Source organism: Mauremys reevesii, linkage group 26 (assembly GCF_016161935.1).
Source record: "Mauremys reevesii isolate NIE-2019 linkage group 26, ASM1616193v1, whole genome shotgun sequence".
Classification (NCBI taxonomy): Eukaryota; Metazoa; Chordata; order Testudines; family Geoemydidae; genus Mauremys; species Mauremys reevesii.
This window is the reverse complement of record NC_052648.1, coordinates 4,925,704-4,949,303: the sequence shown is the minus strand read 5'-3', so window position 1 is coordinate 4,949,303 and position 23,600 is coordinate 4,925,704. Positions and strand designations below refer to the sequence as shown.

General features: G+C 57.6%; 1 protein-coding gene across 17 annotated transcripts; it reads right to left on the bottom strand.

Annotated features, from left to right (window-relative positions):
- Positions 1-1,032: 1,032 nt before the first annotated feature.
- Positions 1,033-20,778, bottom strand: B3GNT3 (UDP-GlcNAc:betaGal beta-1,3-N-acetylglucosaminyltransferase 3). Of its 17 annotated transcripts, XM_039516181.1 has the most exons (5): positions 19,251-19,514; positions 7,985-8,165; positions 7,322-7,427; positions 6,647-6,919; positions 1,033-3,443 (listed from the first exon to the last, which is right to left on the bottom strand). In XM_039516181.1, the coding sequence occupies exons 4-5, from the start codon at positions 6,665-6,667 to the stop codon at positions 2,283-2,285; spliced, it is 1,182 nt and encodes a 393-aa protein (XP_039372115.1). In that variant the 5' UTR covers positions 6,668-6,919; positions 7,322-7,427; positions 7,985-8,165; positions 19,251-19,514; the 3' UTR covers positions 1,033-2,282. The 17 variants fall into 17 exon arrangements, with proteins under 17 accessions (XP_039372115.1, XP_039372106.1, XP_039372105.1 ...); XM_039516172.1 differs by lacking the exons at positions 6,647-6,919; positions 7,985-8,165 and adding an exon at positions 20,755-20,769 and having other exon boundaries at positions 19,251-19,375; XM_039516171.1 differs by lacking the exons at positions 6,647-6,919; positions 7,985-8,165 and adding an exon at positions 19,970-19,990 and having other exon boundaries at positions 19,251-19,375.
- Between the last annotated feature and the right edge of the window lie 2,822 nt (positions 20,779-23,600).

Here is a 23,600-nt window from a genome sequence, read left to right as displayed (position 1 = left end):
TGGGGTACAGGGAAGGGGCTGGGGCTCTGGGCTGGGGCCGGGGTGCAGGAGGTGGCTCCGGGCTGGGGCCGGGCATTGGGGTGCAGGGAGGGGTGAGGGTTCCGGCTGGGGGTGTGGGCTCAGGGGTGGGGCCAGGGGTTGGGGTGCAGGAGGTGGCTCTGGGCTGGGACAGGGGTGGTGGGGCCAGGGGTTGGGGTGCAGGGAGGGGAGAGGGTTCCGGCTGGGGGTGTGGGCTCAGGGGTGGGGCCAGGGGTTGGGGTGCAGGAGGGGGCTCTGGGCTGGGACAGGGGGTTGAGTCTTGCCCGCATGCTCAGGGTTTAGCTGATCGCCATATTTGGGGTGGGGAAGGAATTTTCCTCCAGGGCAGATTGGCAGAGGCAGATTCACCTTCCTCTGCAGCCTGGGGCACGGGTCACTTGCTGGAAGATTCTCTGCACCTTGAAGTCTTTAAACCCTGATTTGAGGACTTCAGTGGCTCAGACACAGGTTTGATACAGGAGAGGGCGGGTGAGATTCTGTGGCCTGCATCGTGCAGGAGGTCAGACTAGATGATCATAATGGTCCCTTCTGACCTTAAAGGGTATGACTCTGTGAAACCCTCGCCCCCACCCTTGTCAGGGAGGATCAGGCTTTTGCACCCCCAGGTTTGTGAGCTGGTGGCTTCGCCCCCCCACATCTGGGTTGCAGAATCCTGAGCAATTCCCCAAATGCCAGCTGGGGTGGGGTGGCCAGAACATTCTGCCCCAGTCGGGGAGGGGAGATGGGCTCTTGCCAGAACAGGTGCTGAAAATAGAACCAATCTTCAGGTTCCTGCCACTTCTGGTTGTTGTTGGTTTGGTTTTTTTAACTGCAACCTGGGGAGGGGAGGGATGTGTTCTCTCCATGCAGTTCCTGACTCCACCTCAGCACTGTGTGTGAAATTGAGCGATGGATGTGGCAGGTTCAGAAGGGCGAGTGCATTTGAATGCAAGGTGGAGCTGGGGAATGGACCTGTTGAGGAGCCGGTTTGAAACATAAGACAAAGAGGCCAGGGAGCTTGGAAACTTTGGGCTTGTTATCTCATAAAACACAATTAACTGGCAAAGTCTCAGCAGCAGTTTGTCAGAGCCAGAGGGATGCAGCGGACAGGTTCAGAGAGGTGCACAGCTCTGTTGCCGCACCCTGGCAGCTTTCTTGACTGAGCAACAGAAATTGCCAGTGGGTCGAGTTTAACAGCAGTTCAGATCTGGGGTTTGCCCTCTGCTTGGGCAGATCCAGGGAGGGTCGTAGGTTGGGCCTCTGCCAAGCCCCCCATGCCCGTCTGGCCGTGCCAAGTCCTACATGAACCAAGCCCCGTTCAGATCAGCCGTGTCCTGCAAGGGGCTTGGGAATGTGCACGAGGCCGGATTCTCAGGGACAGGGCAGCACTTTGGAAATCAGCCCTTGGTGCCGTACTGTCTGCTTCTGCATCGTAGCCCCAGAGCCAAATTCACCCGGGGCTCGCTAGGCACGACTCCATTGACTTTACGGGGCCACAGCTGGTTACGCCGGGGCAGATCTGGCCCCCCGAGCTCTGGAGCGGGGATGTGCATGACGCCCAGCTCCTGCTCTTAGGGCCGATGGTGAAACAGGGGCTGGGCCTGGGACCCCGAGCCAAGCTCCTCACGCCAGACACCCGACCCACTTCCTGCTGCGTTTGGACCTTTGGCCCCAGAGACGCAGCGTCTAGGCCAAGATCTAGGCATCGGCCAAGCCAGTGACATCCTGCCCAGGATTCGGGCACCCAGGTGGCAATGGGCCCATTAGTCAAGGAGGCAGAAATTCCCCCCTCCACCCCAGAGAGACCCCAGTCTGGCGGCTTTCTGGCAGTTGCTTTCTCAGAGGTAGCCGCCCCCAGGGGATCGCTGCAAAGGGATCCCTGCCCAGCTCGAAATGCTTATCGCAGCCACGGGGAAGGGAGGAGCTGCGGGAAAAGCTTCTGACATCCCAAGAACGGCAAATGAACCAAACCAGTTGGGACAGGACCAGAAGCCAGTGAGCCGTTCAGCATCTCTGTGCACTCCATGCATGTTAGCCAACAGAACCGTAAGTCCTGCTGAGGCTCGTTCCTGGAAGTCCCGCCCCTTGGAGCCGGGACTTCCTGGAATAGGCATCAAGAGCAAGAAAGAGGTGACTGTTCTGGAGCATTCGGGGCACAGCAGCGGAGACCTAGATGGGTGGCATCACCCACCGATGCCCTAGCACCTTCAACCTGGCATTACATCCCTTCCTGGTGCCCCCTCCCCTCGGACTCCAGGGGCCGCTCAGATGCTCTCGTAGACCTGCAGCTTCTTCCCGCAGCGCAGGTCCGGCTCGTGAATGGCCTGCCACATCACCAGCATCTCGTAGGGCACGAAGCGGTGCACCAGCAGCAGCTCCTTGTAGTAGCAGGGATCAAAAGACTCCAGCTTGGAGGAGGGCACCCTGACGCCCACGGTCCGGATGCCCATGTGGGAGGCCGGGGCCAGCCCGGCTTTCTGCAGGCACATGCCCAGGTAGACATCGTCGATGGGGAAGAGCTCGATGCCCAGCGACTCATTGTAGATGGTGCGGGCGGTGAAGCCGGACATGAGCACCCCGCCGCCCGCGCAGTAGGGTGGGTAGGAGTTGGTGGCGGTGACCTGCTCAGGCACGTAGTACTTGCTCCACTTCTCGCGGATGGGGCCCACGTTGGCGATGAGCTGCCCCACGTAGAGGTGCCCGTCGCCGTCGTTGGCGCCCCGCATGCCCAGCAGGTAGTGCACCACGTTGTCCGTGTTGGTGAAGACGTCGTCGTCCCCGTTGAGGAGGAAGCGGGCGCCGGGGCAGTGGGCCTCCAGCCAGCTGTGGAACAGCACCTGCTTGAGGGTCAGGTTGAAGAAGCTGTCCAGGAACGCCCACTGCAGCACGTCCCCATGCTCCGCCGCCTCCAGCCGCAGCAGCCGGTTCAGCTTCCAAGCCTCCCGCGCATCCCTCGCCTCCCCGGCGAGGAAGAGCCTGCGGATACGGACCCCTTGGTACGTCCTCTCCTCCCCCCAAGTCTTGCGGATGATCTCCCGCCGCTCGTAATTCCCGGGCGACGACTTGATGGCCAGGAGGAGGAAGACCTCCGGGGAGCCCTCAGGCCCCCCGCACTTGTCGGGGGCGTCCAGCAGCTGGGGGAACTCCTTGCAGTGCTTGTAGCGCAGGAAGTCCTGGATGTGGCCGGGCAGGTCAGCGAAGCCGGAGATATTGGCGACCGAGGAGCTCTCCTTGCACTCGGGGCCATGCCATGGGGTTGTGGGGACACTGGGCGGCGGGGTGGGGGGGCTGGAACTGCTGACTCTCGTGGCAGCCTTCATCACGTGCTTGCCCTCGTCGGTCATGAGGAAGAGGAGGCCGCCGATCCCCACCATAGTCAGGATGAGGACCTCAGGCTTGCAGCCCCGGCGGGACAGCATCTTCCTCTGCAAGAGAGACAGAGATGGGAGCTGAGAACCAACCCACGGCTGCACCTCCAACCATTTGCCCCATCCCTGCCCTGCTGGGGGGCGCAAGCACCTCCTCCTCTGCAGCTCCGGCTGCCTGAGCCAGCTGCCCTGCATCCCCTGGGCTCTTCTCTCCACTCCTCGCCCCTTGGTTAGAGCCCTGGCCCCAAAGCTCGACTCCAAAAGCCATTTTTAGGCACCTGATTTGAAGCGGACAGATTTTCAGAGGTTCCAAGCGACCACCGTCATTGATGGAAAGCCTGGCTGCTAAAGCCAGCCTGGCATCCCCTGCAGCCTGGCATCCCCACCTGCTTCCCAGCAACAGCCCCTGACTGGTACTTCTCTGCAGCTTATTCCAGGGGTGGATGGGCAGGTTGAGAAAAGCCAACGGCACGAACACCAGTTTGGGGCATTTCCCCATTCCCACCGCCCCCGCCAATCAGCTTAGGAGAGTATCTAACAGTAAGAGTCGGGAATTAGACGTTGCTCCATTGCTGCAGGGATTTGGAAATCAGATTCCCAACACACTTGGGGAAAAATGTACTGCACACCCTGGATGTCATGACTGATGCTGTGCTGCCCACCAGGGCACCATGCAGAACGTCACAGCAACACCGGGGGCAGAAGGCAGCTCCTCCTCCCACCTAATCTAAGGGAGAAGCTCCATGAAGCAGTATAGGCCCTATGACACACAGTCTAGGGGTTCAGGTTCCACCCAATAGAAGGCAACGGTGCGCGCACACACACACACTTCAGACTCCACCCTGTATTCATACTGTAAGCACAGACACACACCTGTCAGGCACTGGACATCACAGGGGATGCAAGGTGTCCCCACCAGCCCGGTTACTGCTCGGCGTTGGCATGGGAACCTGGCATTCTAGCACCCTAGGATCCTTTGCTCCCTAGACTGGATGGGGCTCTGGCAGCAGCCTGCCCCTCAGCACCCAACAGTCACTTAGGGTCAGCCAGGAAGGCCAATGAGCTCAACGGAGAGACTTGCTTGCGTCGGATCAGCCCCCTTGTGTCTCCCCCACTGCAGTCGGGGGAACCCTGCAGAAGCAAGGTGCCCCACAAGGACCGCAGCATGGTCAGCGAGCTACCTGGTGGGTTGAGGCAGGCTCGGCTCCACTTAGCTCGGCTCCAGAGGCCTGTCTGGGGCTCCAGTCACTAGCCCCAAAGCCAGGAAACGCCAGCAATTCATTCCCTCTCCCACCCCTGCGGCTGAGAAAACCGGTGACGCTGCTGCTTCTCCCACAGGGACGCCACCCGTCACAGTCACCGCCAGCCTAGGAGGATTCGTGAGCCTACACAGAGCAAAACTGGCTTTACCCGCCCGTTTCTGACTGAAAATGGGGAGGAGGAAGCGGGTTTCATTTCTCCTGCACCCAACAGAGGCCCGGTACTGCTCCGAGGGATGACCAGGACATTCAGGGGAGAGCTCTCCAGGGATTTAAAAACAAAACACAACTGATCAGTGGCAGCAGTGACAGTCCAGGCTCTTCTCGGTTTTGTTTAAGGTTTAAAAGGCTGCAGCAAATGCCAACCGCAGTCAAGCCTTTTCGGGAGGGTGCTTTGGTCAAAGCAGCTCCTGGTGTGTCCCTCATCAGCCTGGAGCAGAGCCCGGGTTGCGTTGCATTGAAAGATTTTAAATTGGCACCGTCGGCCGCCTTTGTGCGGTTGTGCACTTTGTGCTCTCTTCCCCAAACACTCCCTGCCACTCACACGCACAGTTGTACATGTAGACCGTTTCCTTTCTGAATCAGCTTCCTCCTTCTCCCACCACCAGACACCCGATCGCAGCCACCATGCTCACCACACCCTAATGGTCTCACACGGGAGAACAGGGGGCGGGGGGGCTGCAGGTGTCTCACCTCCCCCCCCCCTCCCCGCCAGCAGCCTCATCCCCCATGGCCCAGTAACCCCTGCACCCACACCCTTCCTGGAGCCTCAGTCCTCGAGGGAGCCCCTCTGCTGTCCCTCCCTCACCTTACCCCTTGGGTGACAGGTCCGCCCACTTCCCAGCTGGCCCTGGAACTGAGAGGAGATACCCCAGTTTTGGCAGGTGAGGACCCGGCCCGCTGCGCTGGCAGAACAGGATCTGGGTGCTGGCCCCGCCCGCGATGTGTGCGGCTCCTACTTGCCCGATCTCTGTGCTCACCCGCCAAAAAACCCTGCCCGCAAATGACGTCTCTAGGCTGCCAAGAGAGTAGACACACCAGGCAGGCCAGTCTAAAACCGGCCCCGCCAGTCCAAAACCGGCCGGGTGGCTACCCTATCTCATGGACATGCTAAACACTGGTCAGGCCACAGGCCAGGGGCCTCCCCTCCTCCATGGCCTATGCGCACACACAGACACTAGCACGCTAGCCTCAGGCCACCTTCTGTGCACCCAAAGCCTACTGACAAAGAAGGTGGCCTTTATTAAGAGGCTGAATGAGGGTTTGGTTCAGTGGGTAGGTTGCTGCAGCGCTCCAGGGCTTTGACGTCACTACAGAAAGGTGCATTTTTTAACCAAGGGATAAATTGACTCACTCGACCACATTGCTGCAAAACCACAATGGAAACAGGGCATTTGGGCGTCACTGCGAGGGGAGCCGGCCTCCTGCTCCCAAGCTGCACGCACCCTACGAACCCTGTCTCCAGCAGCATTTCACAGGGACAGAGCTACCCCTGCTTGCTCTCTCCCCGGGAACTTTGGGGTCAGCGAAGACAAAGCCTGCGCTTTACTTCCCCCCCTCGGGTAAAACCGGGTAATCATCCTTCCTTGGTCTGCCTGGTCTCCTTGGACTGCAGGCTCTGCCTCGGGCCCCCCCACCATGGTGGCAGCATGCACCTATTTATAGAGCAGTCCCTAGCTGAGCCCCAGACAGAGCTCTGGAATGCACACGCCGCCTCATAGAAACACCAGAGACAGCGTTGCCTAGTGGGGGAAGCAGCAGGCTGGGAGCCTGACGTTCTAATCCCATTTCACTGCACAGCCTCAGCAAAAACCCACACAAAACCCGACTTGCTCTGGGCCTCAGCCCGCTTGGTAACCCACCCCGGCTTCCCGGGAGTTCGCAAGGTTTAGTCTGTTTGCGCAAAGCTTGCGGACACCCAGCAACGTAGCCCTGAATAGCAGATTGTGGACATTGGCAGAGTGTCTAAAGAAAACCAGAAATCAGATCTTCAGTAAATACCCTTGCTGCTGTATTTGCCATCCGTGGATCTCAATGCAGGTTACAGACTTAGCAAATTAACCCTCTCAATGCCACCCCCCAGGAGGGAGCCACTTTTAGCCCCATGCTACAGCCACGGGAAAAGATTTGCCCGAAGGTCACATAGTCAGTAGCGGCCGCGGGAACAGAACCCAGGAGTCCTGACCACTGCCCCCTCACTGGACTTCACACTTCCTCACAGTGCCAGGAACAGAACCAAGTGAACTGATCTGTCGGTTGGGGGGAGGGGACACACTGAAAAAGGAAAGAAAAAGAACTGGTTCAGTTTGAACCCAAGTGGAATTTGTCCGTTTTTCCCCTCATCAAATATTTGTTTGTTTTAAGTCAAATGAAACCTTTTGTTTGTTACAAAATAATTCGTGGGGGGGGGGGGTGTTCCCTTTTTTTTTTTGGTTTCAGTTTGCGGCTGTTCTAAATGACACGCCATCGCCAAAGAAAAACTTGAAAGGTTTCATTTCAAAATGGATGAAACAGTTTTGACGTCTTTAGGAATTTGTTTCAGCTGAAACTATTCGCTGAAGTTGACCCAAATTTGCAAATAGTTTTAGTGCCGGGGGGGGGGGGGGGGAGGGGGGGGGGAAGGGGATACATTTTTGGTGAATTTATTGTTCATTGAAAAAGTTTCCCCCAGCTCACCCTAGAAGTTCCAAATCGCCTAGGGAAATGGTAAAAATATTTGGGGGTTTCCTCCCCATATCCTTCAACATTTTCCCATTCCTCTTCTCTTCCCCCCAACAAAAATCTGGAAATAAAAAAAAAATCAGTTTTCAAAAAAACAACAACACAATTTTGTATATTCTTGGGGTTTGTTTTTTAAACACTAAAAGAAAATCCCCAAATTAAAACAGTTTTAGCTACAATTTTCATCTTTTTAACACACAAAAGAAAAAGGGAAAATCTCCTCCCCTCAAGGGGTTTTTCTCTCTCATTTTCATGGCCACACCATGGGGGTGTCCCGGCCCAGCTGCTCCCCGGCACACAGACTGCCGCTCGGTCCCAGCTCCCGGGCCTCTGCCTGCCCGTGGGAGCCACTTCTCGCGAACCTCCCAGCACGGCCAGGGGCTACCCAGGGCCAGGCATTATGCAGACACAGGCGCCACCGGCTCAGGTCGCCCTCAGGGGGAAGCCGAGCTGATCCTGGATCCTCAGGTGGCTCCCCCAAGCGTTGGCAGCCCCCGCGGCTTCCTGGCAGCGCTCGGTCTCGTCCCCTCTCCCCTCGAGCTCTGGCTAGCGGCAGGGCTGCAGGCCCAGGGGCAGCCCCCAGGGGGCAGCATGGTCAGGTCCCCGGGTGCAGCGCACCTGCACAAGGCGACCAAGGACAATGGCTGCTCCTGTTCCAAGGCCTTGCATGCCCCAGCGCTTATCTCCTCGGCCTCCGGGATGCCGATAAGGCGCCTGCGTTGCCAGTCCCCACCAGGCCAAGGAGGCAGGTTCCTTGAGGCGACTCCCACACAGATGTCACTTCTCCCCCAGTCCGCTCCTAGTGGGACGAAGGGTTTCACTGGGATCTACAGTCTGCTTTGCCCACACTGCAGCTGGGAGCAGGCTGCCCAGCCCAGGGAGACGGGGGATGCACCCGAGCAGGTCCCCTCGGGGTGGGTTTGTGAGCAGCCTGGTCCTCTGCCCACACTACTCTGCCATTGTTAGCAGCCTCTCCAGGCATTCCCTGGCTGTACCCATGGGGCACAAGGGTCCCACGTCTCAACGTGCCCCGTCTAATAGCAGGTGGTTAGAGCCACCCCCGGGCGCTCTGTGGTTTGCAATGGCATCACCTTACCCTGGTGTTCCACACTAGCTCACTTTCCTGTCACGCTGCCACGTGCGTCACCCCCGTTCGGCCCAGCCCCCTCCCCCCGGCCCGTAAGAGGATTTCGGGGGCAGTTCTGATCGGGGAAAAGGGGATTCTCTGGTGTCATCCTGAAAGGAGCGGAACGACTCAGAAACATGGACGCCGTCTCATTTGGGGGTCTGCATTCATCCCTGCGGCTGCCACTGGCCGCTTCCTGGGAGCCTAGGTCTGGGTCCCTCAAACCTCCCATTCCTGCCCCCCCTGGGATTGGGTGTGGCGGCGTTTGGGTTTTCACATGCCGACTGAGAAGAGCGATGTTCATTTTTAAACTTTTTTTTTTTTTAAATCATCAATTGAAATTTTCACATTTGTGAGAATCTCCCGGCGGCTCGGACAATTATCTAATGTTGACAATCAAAAAGTTCCAGCTGCGTAGCCATTAACACACAAATTGTCAACGTCACGTGTCAAGATACCCAAAGGGAACCGCCCTAACCCCCCCACACACACACACCCCTTCTCCAGCAGCACTGCTCTGAAGCAGAACTTCAATCATCATCTGTGGAAATGTTTCACTGGATTGTGTGAAATCGACATGGCCTGATCCCCATGGAGGGATTGGCCTCAGGAAGGCCCTCCCGTGTCTCTAAAACACAAAACGGTTCTAGCCCGCACGGTTCCCATAGAAGCTCCAAACACAAACACAACCTGTGGAGCAAGGCCTGCAGAGAGTCTGAGACAATCGCTCTGAGAGAGCCGGAGCCGCCCTGAGCGTAACTGACACAGTGACAGCTGCCTGAGTCTGCCGAGAGCCGGAGACAATTGCTCCAAGGGGGGGGGCAGCTGCCCCATACAATCTCGAAGAGCTATTAACTCCAAAACCAACTGCTCTGAGAGTATTCTCCCCCCTCCCCACACACGGCTAATCCTGGGAGAAGGGCATTGACACACACACACACCCCAATCACTGTCACTCGAAGTGGGGAGCAGAGCCGTGGCACAGGAAGAGGCCCATAGTACAGGAGCAGAGCTGCGGGGGAGCCCTCGGGCTGCAGCATCCCTAGGGGCTTGTCTTCGCCTCTCCACACACTGCCCCACTCACCGTAATAAGCCGCGTTCCTCACCAGGGGGTAGAGACGCACGCCAGCTCGGAGGGTGCCAACTCTGACGGGCCGAGTCACCCAGTCGCCGAAAGCAGCATCTCAACACGGGAGAGACAGCGCCAGCTGCTTCAGTCAAAGAGCCGCACTTTGGGGGCGTGCCGAGCAGTGGAAAGGGGCCACCTCCCCCCCGTAGCTATGGCGATGCCAGCCTGGCAAATCCCCCTGCGTCGCTCGAGTCTCCGTGACTCGCTGGCAGCATCTGGAGCCCTGCTAGGTGTATTTATTCTCCAGAGGCACACTGCACACCTGTCCAATTAGCCAAGCCCCAGGCCAGAGCTGCAAGCAAGAATCTCCCAGGATGTTTGCTTAACACCAGTTAAACTTTCCTTCAGCAAGCTGTACCCTGTGACAGGCAGAGCCGGGCTGTTACTTCAAATGGGACCTTCCTGAGGCCAAGGAGTGCCAAGTGCCTCTTGCAAGGCGTCTCGTGCTCCCTGCCAGCTGCCACGTGCCCCCACAGGAGCCTACGTCCCCGGCAGAACCTCAGCCCTTGTGCAGGATTGGGCTCTAAGCAGCTTGCGCCGCCCCTGCTCTGGGCTGCAGGGACCACCGCGGGCCTCAGGCCCATTTGCACCAACCTAGCTGGTCCCAGCTCACGGCTAGCAACCCCCAGCACGAACCACAAAGCCCCTCACGCCTGTCCCCTGTCCTGGCCGGGGATGGCTCAGCCTCAGGGACGCCCTGGGCAGATGGAGGCCAGCAGCGAGGCAGCGAAGCCTGGCGCGAGGGGTCAGGCAGCAGAAGCGGCAAGATCGAGGGAGACTCTGAAGTGGGTGGAAGCAAGGAAAACGCCCATCGACAAAATCCCCCTTCGCAACCCAGTGCCTTGGCACGCCTGCGCTCCCCCCTCTCAGCAGCCCCCGCCGCCCACTTGAAGCAGCAAGATGCAGAGCAGAAAACGTGCTCGTTTGACGGTTAGAGCCACACCAGGCAGAGGTCTTGCCCGGCACACAATGCAGCCACCTCTTGGGTGGGTCACAGCAAGCCACTCCCGAGCGAAACAGAGCCCCGCATCCAACGCGGACCACTGGGGCGTGGAACGGAAGAGCCGAGCAGGCCTCAGCCAGGGGACAGCCCTGTTCTTTGCAGCAAGGGGCTGTGGGGGAGTTAATCCCCGAGTCAGCCAACAGCCTGCTTACACCCGGACACCGCAGAAGGGAGACGGCACCTTCCTGCGAGGGCTCCTGACCCCACACTTACCCTGCCCCCACCCTGCTTAGCGTTGGGGAGCAGCTGGCTTAGCAGATAAGACTCCAGGGCCGCATGGGGATTCCCCCTCCCTCTAACCCAAGGCCCGGTCGGCCCGGAAGCCACGGCCCTCCTGCAAGGCAGCACTGGACTGAGAGAGCCCCCACCCCGAACCCAACTCTTTGGCTTAGCCCTTAGCTCCCTGGAACACAGAGAATCTGCCCCGCACCCCCTGGCAGCACAAGGGACAGGAATCGCCCTGCGATGCCCCCACCCCTTCCCCCAGCCCGGCACTCCGGGCAGCCGGCTCTGCAGCAGCACCAAGCTGAGCTGGCCTGGCCTGGCAGCCAAAGGCTGTTAGATCACCGTCCCAGCAGGCGGCTTTGCAGCCACTGAATAGGGGCCGGTGTCGTGCCAGCCCGTGGACACCGGGCCCAGCCCCCAGGATGTGGGCCGGGCATCGGGGACAGCTGGGAGTCTGCCAGCCTCTTGCTTATCCCCATCACTGGTGCGGCTAATTCCTGGCTCCCCGCCTGTCTGGGTGAGCTGGGGGTCCAACAGGCCTAGGTCTGCCTAGGAGTCGCTCCTGCTTCCCTGGCTGAGCCTCCAGAACCAAGTCAGGATCTACCCCAGGGGCTGCCCCTGCCTGGGACAGGGCAGCTGGGTTCTGCCCCACTGGATCCCTTAAAGCCCTTAGCTCTTTAACCCTTTAATACCCAGGCTTGGGGTCAATGGGATGCCCTCATCTCCTGTCTCCCAGGCTGTCCAAGGCTCTAGCCCCGCTCCTGGGGCCTGTCTACACTACACCTTTTACCAGGCTCTGGAGCAGGCCTGAGCGACTTGTCCAAAGCCCACATCGGCTGCTAGCTCCCGGCCTGGGGCTCAGAGCGCACCTCAGCCTCCCGACAGCCCGGGGAAGGGGCCTCTCTCACCCTACAGCCCGGGGGCTCCTGCGCTGGGGAATCGTGCGACACCGGCGATGGGAAAGAAAATAAAAAAAGATAAGAGGAGCAACAGCTGGGGGGGGGGGGGGCAGGAGGTGTCACCCAGAGACACGTGAGTGGCATGGGATGGGCACCCACCTGGTCAGTGCAGATTACACTTCGCTCCAGGCGCATGAGGGAGCGGAGACAAAACCGAAACGGCTGCTGGCGCCATCTCAGAAACCAGCCGGGAGTTCAGGAAGCTCCTGAGGCAGGGCCAGGCCCAGGGCTGCAGCAGCAACGAGCTAATGCCAAATAGCAAAAACCGCAGGAAATATGCACCGGGGCTGGGAGGAGAGATTCCAGGGTTGGGGAGTTCAGACTCCAGGGAACCAAGGGGATGGATCCCCAGCCGGCCACACTCAGCTGAGCTCCACCACGTCTGACCCGGCCCCATGGAACATGTAGATATGGGGCGTGGGCGAGCTCAGAGAGTTTCTTCCGCCTGCCCCCTCACTGGCTTTGTGGATCTGGGACCTCTCTCCTAGCTGGAGGAAGGAGACACCCTCCAGGCCTGAGCTGTGATGGCTCTGCATCGAAAACAGCGAGCGGGGGGCCATTGGTCACAGGGCGAAAATCTGCAGCCCGGAGGAAACTTTCTGAACCTTCAGCTGGTTTTATTGCAGCCGATCATGGTGTGATGGAGCGATTCTGGCAGGACCCAACTGAGAGTGCCAAATCAGGACCAATTGCTTAAACTGGGCAGTCACAGCCCTAGGCTGGGGTTTTTCCACCTCTAAGGCAAACCAAACCAGCCAGACAAAAGGACTTATTTACAAAGGGAAAAAGGTAGATATAAGAGGTAGAATTGGTTAAATGGAATCGATTACATACAGTAATGGCAAAGTCCTTAGTTCAGGCTTGCAGCAGTGATGGAGTAAACTGCAGGTTCAACTTAAGTCTCTGGAATACATCCCCAGCTGGGATGGGTCAGTCAGTCCCTTGTGTAGAGCTTCAGTTTGTAGCAAAGTCCCTCCAGAGGTCAGAAGCAGGATTGAAGACAAGATGGAGATGATGCATCAGCCTTATATAGACTTTTCCAGGTGTAAGAATCTCTTTGTCCTCACTGTGGAAAATTACAGCAAAATGGAGTCTGCAGTCACATGGACAAGTCTCTGCATACTTTGCTGAGTCACAAGGCGTGTCTGCCTTCTCTCCACTGCCTTCTCTCCACGGGTCAATTGTGTAGCTGATGGCCCTTAATGGGCCATCAAGCCAGCTAGGCAGGGCTAACACCAGCTTGTCTGGGTTACTTCCCAGAAGCAGAGCATGATACAAAATACAGACAGTACAGAGCCAATACTTCAACTACAAAATGATACACAGACATACAGACAGCATAATCATAACCAGCAACCCAGAACCTGGTCTTAGACACCTTATATGACCCCCTTTACTTAAGATTTGGTGCCACTACAGGACCTTGGTTGCAACCCATGTTCTATATGGTCCCAATTTATATCAATAACGTCACACCCCCAACGCAAAATTGATGCAGGAAGGGATGACAAAACATCACTGACTGCATCCCAAGAGCCCCCTTTCCTTGGGTCTGTCTCACTACAGCTAGTGTTGGGCTAGAGGCCGTACCAGTGTATAACCGAAATGGTTTATCAAAGTCATGTTCAATAACATGAATGAATCTCTTTACAAACTCAAGGTATAACTTGGTTAGCTTTTGCAGCATGGTTCCTGTATGTTTCATGTGATCTTGCCAAGAGCTAAAGAAAACAGCTACTTTATCCATACCAGCTTTGGCCAATGTTTTGAACCCAATTAACATTAAACCAATGTAGATATTGATGTTGTTCATAGTACAGGAATCTTGGCATTTAGCCATGAAAGCAATATGGTAGTGTGCCTCAGTTTTCCCTTTCATACAGCACATCAGGTCTGGAATGTATTTTCCCCTGTGAAAAGTTCCAACACTGTTTACAGGCATTAACTGTGAAACATCAGTATAGCAAGGCCCTTTAACATAAAGTGTGTTTTCATGTATTCCTTTCAACATGTTTAAGGGATTTTCCTAAAGATTAGGCACATTGTACATTGTTACAGTTCTTGGCAATAGCAACACATTAGTTACAAAATTTAGCATTAGCAATAACAACAAATTGATTGCCAGTGTCCATCTACAAACATGTTTGTCATGCCACGCCCTTGGCTCAATACCATTGGAGTTTGGGCCTTTTAGGGTTAATCTGTGGCTTCCCTTTGCAAAATTCAGTTCTCTCTTTCCTCCTTGTCCTGCAGGATTAAACCCTGATTTCTCTTGCTTAACAGAATTCACTGGCTGATGGGGTGGGCCCTCTGTGCTAACAGCTATTAGCAAGTCTTTCTTCTCCCTGCCAGCCAAGTAATTCGCATTAACACAGACACTAGCTTTTAACTCTTCAGCTGCCATGGATTCCAAGGCTGGACTTTGTCTTACAGAGATACCACACCAATTCAAAGGGTATGAGGGTGAGAGCTGGCTTGCTCTCCCCTGCCTCCTCAAGCCTTCAGCCATAAAACTGTTTTGCTTTGAAACGCCAGTAACTGAATCTGTCCTCAGATCCTGAAGCACAGACTGCTCACTTACAGATTTAGCATGGAGACATTCCTGTCCCAACACCATTGTCTCCCCAACAAGCTGGCCACACACAGCCAGGTGGTTATAGGGCTGCTCAACTTCCTTAACCGCTTCTACTCCACCTGAGACCTTTTCAAAGCTGCCCACACTGGATCTCTCAAAAGGAAAGTCAGTGGATCCATTCACAACCGAAAATTTCTGGCTGTTAGGAACTGAAACTTTCTTGATTAAATCCCTTACACACCCTTCAGTTGCAGTAAACTGCTTGCACAGGCTACCATGAGGATTCCTTTCCCTAGGAGCTTCTCTAAGCAGCAATTCACCCCTCTCAGAAATTCTGCCCTTCCCCTTTTCACCTAGGGCTTGCTCTAAAGGAACACTTCCCTGAGCAACCACAGACGCTTTCTGGGTCTCACTTACATTCAGAATCACCTCAGGCCCAACAGGTGGATTTCTACACAATCCCCTTTTAGGCACACCTACAGACTTTCTAGATAACAGGTCAGAAGCAGTCTCCTTCCCTTGGCCATGAACAAGTTCAGGAATCTTTTCCTTCTTGCTACAAGTTGTCAAACTGTCAGTAGGTAACACACTTAAATCACCTTCATGCTCTCCTTGTGCCCTGGCTAGGGTATCACCCTGATCAGACAGAGTTGCTGCACCCTTTTCCAACCACACATTAGCAACTGGCAAACTACAAGCACCAGAATTGTCTGGTCTTTGGGACCTTGCTATGACACTAACTGGATGCAACCTAGTGACAGTGCCATTCTCCCCAGCAGACACAAACTCAGGACCATTCCCTTCCTGGGCTTTAGCTGTATTTACAACCAACTCCGAGACAACTGAATCACCCTGAACCATCACAGGCTGACAGGCACCTTCTGTCTGCTCCACAGACACAGAAGAGCCGGAGACACATTCTCCTTCACCAGACACACAGCTTGGGATCTCATTTCCCTTGTCCCAGCACACAGGGCTGTTTACAGACAACTGCTTGGAGACCGAGATAGCTTCCTTCATAGGCAAGTCAATACCCCTGACAGAGACAGGCACACTTCTCCACATAGGAAACAGGTAAGGGATATGGACACTCATCTTCCACTATCCCTCCCTTCCCAAACTGCTGATTAGACAAAGCCATCAGCTCACAGGGCTGCCTAGGCCCCTCCAAACTTTCCCTACCAGGCACATTGCCTCTCCCAACAGATAAGCTGCTGCTTTTTTCACTACACTGAGCTACTTCCAGCAAATCACAGTTACCCATTTCAGGTTCACTTTTACAAGCTGCACTAGCCAACAATCCATTACCCATTATAAATCTACCCTCTCCTTCCTCAGTTAGGGCTTTAACCTGACCATCTACTTTAATCTGCTCCTGAGAAACATTTTCCTCACCAATGAGATCTTTCTGCTCTTGATCTAACTCCAGATTAACTTCTGAGACATCAGACAGACATTCAGAAACTTCATTCCCAGACACACTGCTTATTTGCACAGACAAACAGCTATTTTCCACCAGGTTAGAATCCCCCTCTCCATAGCCATAGCAAAACGGGTTAAACACAGAGAACTGCCCAGAGTAATACCACATATCAACACAGTTATAAACTGGATTTTCCAGAGGATACAGTCTCTGCCGTTCTTCCATTGCTTTTTTGACTTGGAGCTGGAGTCTAGCAGTTTCTTGTTGCATCTTGTGAGTCTCCTGTTGCATTTTGTGGGTCTCCTCCTCAGCAGCCAGCAGCTCCAGACGTCCCTTACGAGCTTTTTCTTCTCTCTTAGCAGCCTCTTTCTCTCAGCTGCCTCTCTCTTTCTCTCAGCCGCCTCTTTCTCCAGCTGGGCCAAGGCTTGCTTCTCTTCCATTCGAATTTCTGCCAGTTCTTGCTCATAATCAAACTGCAGGCTGTCTCTCAAGGCTTGCAGTTTCCTTGCTTTTCCTGATGCTTTCTGTCTCATGGTCACTGACCTTTAACCAACCAAACTCTCAATCCCAAATTTAAAATTTGGATAGCGTGGGGTTCTGACCCAAAGCTTAATTGACCTGGTTCTGTGGATCCAAGCACGACTATGCCACTGTGACGGAGCGATTCTGGCAGGACCCAACTGAGAGTGCCAAATCAGGACCAATTGCTTAAACTGGGCAGTCACAGCCCTAGGCTGGGGTTTTTCCACTTCTAAGGCAAACCAAACCAGCCAGACAAAAGGACTTTGGTCTCACCCCACTGGCTAACCACAAGTCACACAAGCAATTTCCTTAGACACTCCAGTCTCCCAGTATCCCCACCAGTGCATTCGTCCTGGGAATGAATGGTTATGAAAACCAACACCCCAATAAAAGAAAAAGGTTCTCTCGATCCCAAAGGACCAAGCCCCAGACCCAGGTCAATATACACATCAGATCTTACCCACAAATCACGCTGTTGCCAATCCTTTAGAATCTAAAATCTAAAGGTTTATTTACAAAGGGAAAAAGGTAGAGATAAGAGGTAGAATTGGTTAAATGAAATCGATTACATACAGTAATGGCAAAGTCCTTAGTTCAGGCTTGCAGCAATGATGGAGTAAACTGCAGGTTCAACTTAAGTCTCTGGAGTACATCCCCAGCTGGGATGGGTCAGTCAGTCCCTTGTGTAGAGCTTCAGTTTGTAGCAAAGTCCCTCCAGAGGTCAGAAGCAGGATTGAAGACAAGATGGAGATGATGCATCAGCCTTATATAGACTTTTCCAGGTGTAAGAATCTCTTTGTCCTCACTGTGGAAAATTACAGCAAAATGGAGTCTGCAGTCACATGGACAAGTCTCTGCATACTTTGCTGAGTCACAAGGCATGTCTGCCTTCTCTCCACGGGTCAATTGTGTAGCTGATGGCCCTTAATGGGCCATCAAGCCAGCTAGGCAGAGCTAACACCAGCTTGTCTGGGATACTTCCCAGAAGCAGAGCATGATACAAAATACAGACAGTACAGAGCCAATACTTCAACTACAAAATGATACACAGACATACAGACAGCATAATCATAACCAGCAACCCAGAACCTGGTCTTAGACACCTTATATGACCCCCTTTACTTAAGATTTGGTGCCACTACAGAACCTTGGTTGCAACCCATGTTCTATATGGTCCCAATTTATATCAATAACGTCACACATGGTACGCGTTCCTCTCAGCAAGGAAGGAAGGCAGGGAACCAGCCCTGAATAGACCAAAGGCAGGAGGGAATTAGGCACTGTATTAGAATATACTGCCTGCCTCCGAGGCACCTGCTCGCCCCGCCGGCTGTGATGTCTTTCTCCTCCCAACGCCCCTTAGAGAGGGGGAACCGCAGCACAGGGCGGCTGAGATCACCCAGGCAGCCTGGAGCAGATCAGATCCCCAGCCCACTGCACTAACCACTGCACCATCCTGCTTCCCTTGCAGCCTGGACTCAGCTCCCTCGGACTGGGAGCAGCTGTGTGGGGAAGGTGCCTGTGCTGGGGGGGGGGGAGGGGGCTGGCTCCTGCCCCCTAACCCAGCAGATGGGGCCAGGTTGCCAAAACGCTGCAGCACCCACTATCCAGCCGGGATTTTCAAAGCTCCCATTCGGGCCCCTTAGCAGCCAGACTCCGGGAATCCCCCACGGCGGGCGCATTGCTCGGCATGATCTCTGGTGCCACCCCAGGCCAAGTCTTTCCAGCCACCAACACAAGCTCATTCCCAGTAGGAGAGAGAGGGTCGCCTCCATCCCCACCGCCACCAAGGGCGTAGTTCACCTGGAGGGGACGCTGCTACGTCACAGGCCTCTTTGGGGCCGGCACAGCCTGGGTCCCTTCTGCCCCCAGACGCTCCCCCCATCCCGGCTCCATTTTAGCTGCTCATCAGAAACAGGAGCTGGGTCATTTGTTCCACGTAAGGAAGGAGCCTCCCCCGGCTCAGGCAGGAAAACCCGGTGGCCTGTTACTGCCTGGAGCTTGAAGCCAGGAAAGAGGCGTTTATCTGGAAACGGAAGCTGCCTGGAACGATAGCAAGGAAACCCTCCTAGTCCCTCCAGTGCTCCCCCTGCCCCCCCCCATCTTCCTGTGTAGCCCACTCTGCTTCTGCAAGGCCCCCCCAGAGACACAGAGCAAAGCACGGCTCCCCATCTCCCCCTACAGCAGCTGAGCCCAGGGTAGCTACTCACTGCAGAGTGAGGATTTCAACACCGCCGCCTGGCTCAGGATCTGCCTGCTGCTGGGCACGGAGCAGCCCCTCTCACCTGCCGGCTGCCTTCAGCAGGTGACTAGGAGCTGGCTGCTGCAGGCTAATGAGGCAATTAAGGTGTTTGCTCCCTCCCACTCAGGAGGAGTTCAGCTGGCAGCAGCTGCTCTAGCCAGCTCCTCAGGAAGGGGCTGGGGCAGAAGCCGCTGGCAAAGTGCCGCCAAGGTGTGCCTCACCCGTGCGTGCCACCGAGCAGATCCCCGCTCGGAGCTAACCCTAGGGCCTCAGAGGAAAGCGTGGTCAAATGGGAGGTTCAGCCCTGTGAGGCAGTGTGGGCCAGTGGGCAGGGCACCGAGGTGGTGCTCCGAGCGGGGCTTTCTTCCTGCTTCTGCTCCGTGACCACTTCCCCTTGCCGTGCCTCAGTTTCCCCTGGCTGGCCTCCTTACACTGTAAGCTTTAGGGGACAGGGACTCAGCATGTATTTGTGCAGTGCCTGGCACCACCCTGCTCCCTTCTGGGGCCTCTAAGTGCTGAGGAAATTCCTCTACATTAGAAGAATCTGGCTTTTCGCAGGCAAACACCTAAGCGAATGCCATAGCTCTAGAGCAAGCTGAGGCTGCCGGGGGGGGGAAAGAGCAGACCAGGCGACAAGGGCAAAGAGGTTGCAAAACAGACTTGATCCTGCTGGCACGTACCTTGCAGAGGGCAGACAACCACATCCAGCTGACATGCAAAGCACAGCACGGGGGCAAGAAGCAGGGAACACTACCGCAGGGCGAAGAGGAGCCTCTCCATTAGCAGCAGTAGTATGACTTTTATCCTTGAGGGCAACACAGAAACCCCCACCCTTAGGCTATAGCAGTGGGGCCCACTTGCTATTTTGTTGCTAACACAACCGATAGGAAAGACACTTTGTGAGTGTCGTTCCCCCCCCATGCACAAATTAACCCCCAGAGGAGCCATTCAGTAGGAGGGCTGAGGCTGCCCCGCCCCCCATGGCCCCTGCCCACTGCTTCACTGGTTCTTCAGCACCTGCTCCCAATGGTAGAGACCTCCCCCCTGCCTGGGGAGCTTGTTCCCACGCCCTTGTGCTGTTCCTGCTCCCGGTGATTGGTGATGGCTGGGGGAGGATAACACGCCCCTGCCTCCCTGGAGCAGGAACGCTTGGAGATCCCCCCACCCCCACAGCTTAGTGCCAGGAGCAGGTGGCGTGTGGGTGGGGGGGCCGCGGGGGGGGGCCTGCTCCCCACCCACACGCCACCCAGCCCAGGTGGAGCAGGACTGACTGGTGCTGGGCGTAAGAGAAGCCCTTTGCCCTGCAATGAAACGGGGCCGGGCTTGGGCTGCATGGGACCGGGCCACCCCACGAGCCCTGGACTGTGCCGGGAGGCCAGGGGACCCAACCTGAGCCTACCTCCATGGGGGCCGGCTCTGTTGTCCCAGCCTAGGGCGGGCGGCACCTGCCTTCCTGCTTACCCGGCCTGGGGCGGCCTGGCCCACGCAGGGCAGCCGAGTCAGGGTGGGGCAGGGTTTATTGCGAGCCAGGCTGGTTCCCCTCCACTCCGCCTGGGGCCTGGCTCAGCCAGCTGGGTCAGGAGGTGCAAACCCAGCTGCTGACCCAGCATCCCCTGCAGGAGCCGCTGCCCGCTGGGAACATCCCCGCGGCTCCAGGGCCTAACACCAGCTCCGGGCCGGTTCGCACTTGGATCCCAGCGCCAGGGCCCCTCGCCACCCTTGGGCACTTCCCCTAGTGACTCCCCACCCCACCGGCCAGGGACGGGGACCATCACGGAGGGGTCCAGTTGCTCCGCAGCGTTGGTTCCTCTCCCTGTGCAGCAGCTGGCAAAGCCAGGGCACTGGGCCACCCCCCTCAGCCCCCCAGGACCCCTCCCACAGCTCCCACCTGCTGCCCTGGCAGCCCCAGGAGTTTCTTTTTACAACTGAACGTCGCTGCTTTGATTCTTGGAGGGGGGGGCAGCCGAGGCTGGAAACCCCCCTTGAGCTGCCGAACGCTGGACCCCTCGCTGCCCCGGTCCCCTCTGCCTCCCCCCACCCCATAGAATTTTCCGTAAACGCCAAGGCAGGCCAGGTAAATGCGGGGGTGGGGGGAGGCTGAGGGATCAGGCCCTGCCCCAGCTCCCCCATGGGAGGAGATAGACACACATACGTTCCCCCCCCCCCATGGCTTGGCACGCCTACCTGCACCTCCACTCAGCAGCAGCAGCAAGAAAGGCGCCTTCACAAACTCAGGAAATGATCTAGAGCCTGTGACCAGAGCCCTTGGCCACATCCCCGCTGGGGGGGCTGGAGAGGAAGAAGCCGGTGGGTCGGTTACATGAGCCTGGGGTGGGGGTGGGGGTGGCAGCTTTCTCTGCAGCTGGAGGAGTAACCGGGCCCTGCCCTTCGACCCGCTCCCCAGCAGAGTTAGGACCCTGCCCCCTGTCTATGTAACCCGGGTCAATGCCCACCCAGGGCTGGCAGCTCATTGTGTGGGGCGGAGAAGGTGCCAGTGAGGCTGTTGTGGGGATTGACGCGGAACGAGCAACGGCCTTTGCCCAGAATAGAGGTGGCCCTAAAGCTGCTGGCTAGCGGCACCAACACACTCCGCCAGCTGGCCCAAGCGGGACGTGTCCCGATCGCCTTCAACTGCACCCACGTCGCTTAGCCCAAAACAAGCCCCTGTGGTGCCCTCCCGCCAGCTTGCTCTGCTCCCCGGGCGGCCGTGGGGTGCCCGGCCCAGGGGCCCACTGCCGTGCCGAACGTGTAACCTGACCCAATGGCAGCCAACGCCCTGGGCCGCTCCGGGCTTGTGCCCCAGCCTCGAGCGGCTCAGCCGGGCAGCCCCAGCCGTGCACGGCACAGAGGGCGCTGGCCAGAAGAGGGGCAGGACGTTTAACCCGGCAGCACCTGGCAGCACTCGGCCCAGCGGGCTGCAGCGGCGGAGGTGGATGCAATGGTGCGGGCACTGCCCGGGGACCTGCGAGAGCCAATCTGAGTTCCCCGCTCTACCCCCGCCTGCTTGGGCACGTGGGCCGGCTGCCAAGCACCGAAAGCCCAGCGTAGCCGGAGCCCATCACCTCATTGCTCGACTGCCTCTGGGCCGGGCCCAGCTAGGAATTCTCCCTCGCCTCTGAGTGGCTTCACCCAGCCAGGCCCTGGCCTAACGCCCCTGTGATGGGCACAGACTGCATGGCACTCAGAGGCCTCGAGGCTTGGGGGGGGGGCACTGTCTGTTCCCCCTGCCACCACCCTGGTCACAGCACATGTTGTGGGACAGACCAATCTTCTCCCCCCCTGCCCCCACAGGCACCGGGTAACAGCAGGACGGGTGCCCTGCAAAACCACTGTGATTCTATCCCAGTTTGGGGGGGACCCCAAGGAAGTTAACCCCAGAGCTCCGGGGTGGGGCACAGTTGCTTGCAAGCACTGCAGCTACGGGGCTGCCCCTCATGTCTATTACACAGGGTTTGATGTGGGGTGGGAGTTGGGGGCAGCATCTCAGCAACGCACAGCAGGCCTGGGGTCGGGCAGGCAGAGAGGTGGCGGCTGCTGGACATAGGCTGAGCGGAGACCCTGCACTTCCTGGCGGGGCTCTATTCAGACCAGGGTGGGTGGCAAGGACCGGCTGGTGCTGCCAAGCCCCCCAGGATGGAGATGACACAAACCGGGGCTACAGGGGAACAGCCCAGCTCCCCCCTCCCACGGCCGGGGGGAGAGAGGCCTTGGAATGGCCTTCGATGGTGGTGCAAGGAGCAGCCCAGGCTGGCCCTGCGCCCGGTTCCCCTAGCGACCGTGAGGCAGCAGGCCCGGCTCAGGTCCCATGGCCCCGTTGGGCCTGGTGCTCGGGGCTGAGCCTGCCAAGTCATGCCAGCCCCACAACTGGGCAGAGCTCCCCACCCCCAAGCCCCCTCGTTTACCCAGGCTCCCAGCCAGCCCCTGAACAGCACCTTGGGCACAGCAAGGCCGGAAGCTGAGCAGCCCCAAGACGAAAGGTCCCAGGCCCCATTCCCCCCCCCCAGCGGGCAGCCTGCGCTTTCTGGATGGAAAAGGCCCCATATCCCCTTCCCCACCCCTCCTCCTCCTACTGCCCCCAGGGCCTCAGCCCTTGTCTACCCCTGGCGTTAATCGGGACCAGCTCGTGTGCTTTGAACTCCCCCACCCCAACTCCACATTAACGGGCAGGTGCAGACAAAGTCTCTGCTTGCAGCTGGCCCGAGGCCGGCGGAGCCACGCGCGGCTCCTTGCTCTCGCGCTCCCGAGGGGGGGGGGGGGCAGGGTGCACCCGCCGCAGCAGAGGGGCTCACCCAGAGCAGCAGCAGGGCCCGGCTCCTGCGACTGGCCCGGGCTGGGCTGTAGCCAGCAGGGGCCCTTGCAAGCCTGTTTGCAAAATGTGAAACTGGGGCAGCCCCCCAGCCAGCCCCCTCCCTCCTGCAGCACATCCAGGGGTTTGGGATCTCGGCTGGGGGGTCAGGGCCCTTGGGGAGACGCACCTGCCCAGTGCCAGGAAACAGACCGGGGGCACCTCCGAGCAGGGGGAGGGAGGCTGGGTGCCAGGTGGGGTCCCTCCAGCAGACCCATCCCCCCTCCAGCCAGGGCACAGCTGCGGGCGGAGCAGCCTGCAGGGCAGAGGCAAACATGAGCCCTGAGCCGGCAAGGGGAGAGGACAGGTAGCACCAGGACCGGGGCGTTGGGGCAAGAGGGAGGCCAGCCCCCCTGCAGTTCAGAGCCACTTGGAGAAGCGCTGCCCGAGCACTGCGGGACCTCGGCTAGGGGCAGCAGGGAGAGTCACGTAACAGCTGCGTAGCCAAGGCTCCAGCCCGCTTCCACCATAACCCAGCATGGCCCCAAGTCACTCCCACAGCTCGGGCTTCAGCCGTGGGGCTGAGAGAGGAGGGGGACCAGGTCCCCAAGGAGGAGTGGCTGTGGGTGTGTCCTAGAACCAGCCCCGCTGCCTGGAACCAGCTGGGAGGCTCCCTTGCGTTTCCCTGGCACAGGGGGAAGCAGGTCCCCTTACTGCCCCCAGGCACTGGCTGCACTCGTCATCG

What these genes read in the sequence shown, in the direction of transcription:
- B3GNT3 (XM_039516171.1), bottom strand. An exon ending in GGTTGTCTGCCCTCTGCAAG is followed by an intron (nt 7,428 to 19,250) that starts GTACGTGCCAGC and finishes TTTTATTTCCAG; the next exon opens with ATTTTTGTTGGGGGGAAGAG. An exon ending in GGCGATTTGGAACTTCTAGG is followed by an intron (nt 3,444 to 7,321) that starts GTGAGCTGGGGG and finishes TCTCTCTTGCAG; the next exon opens with AGGAAGATGCTGTCCCGCCG.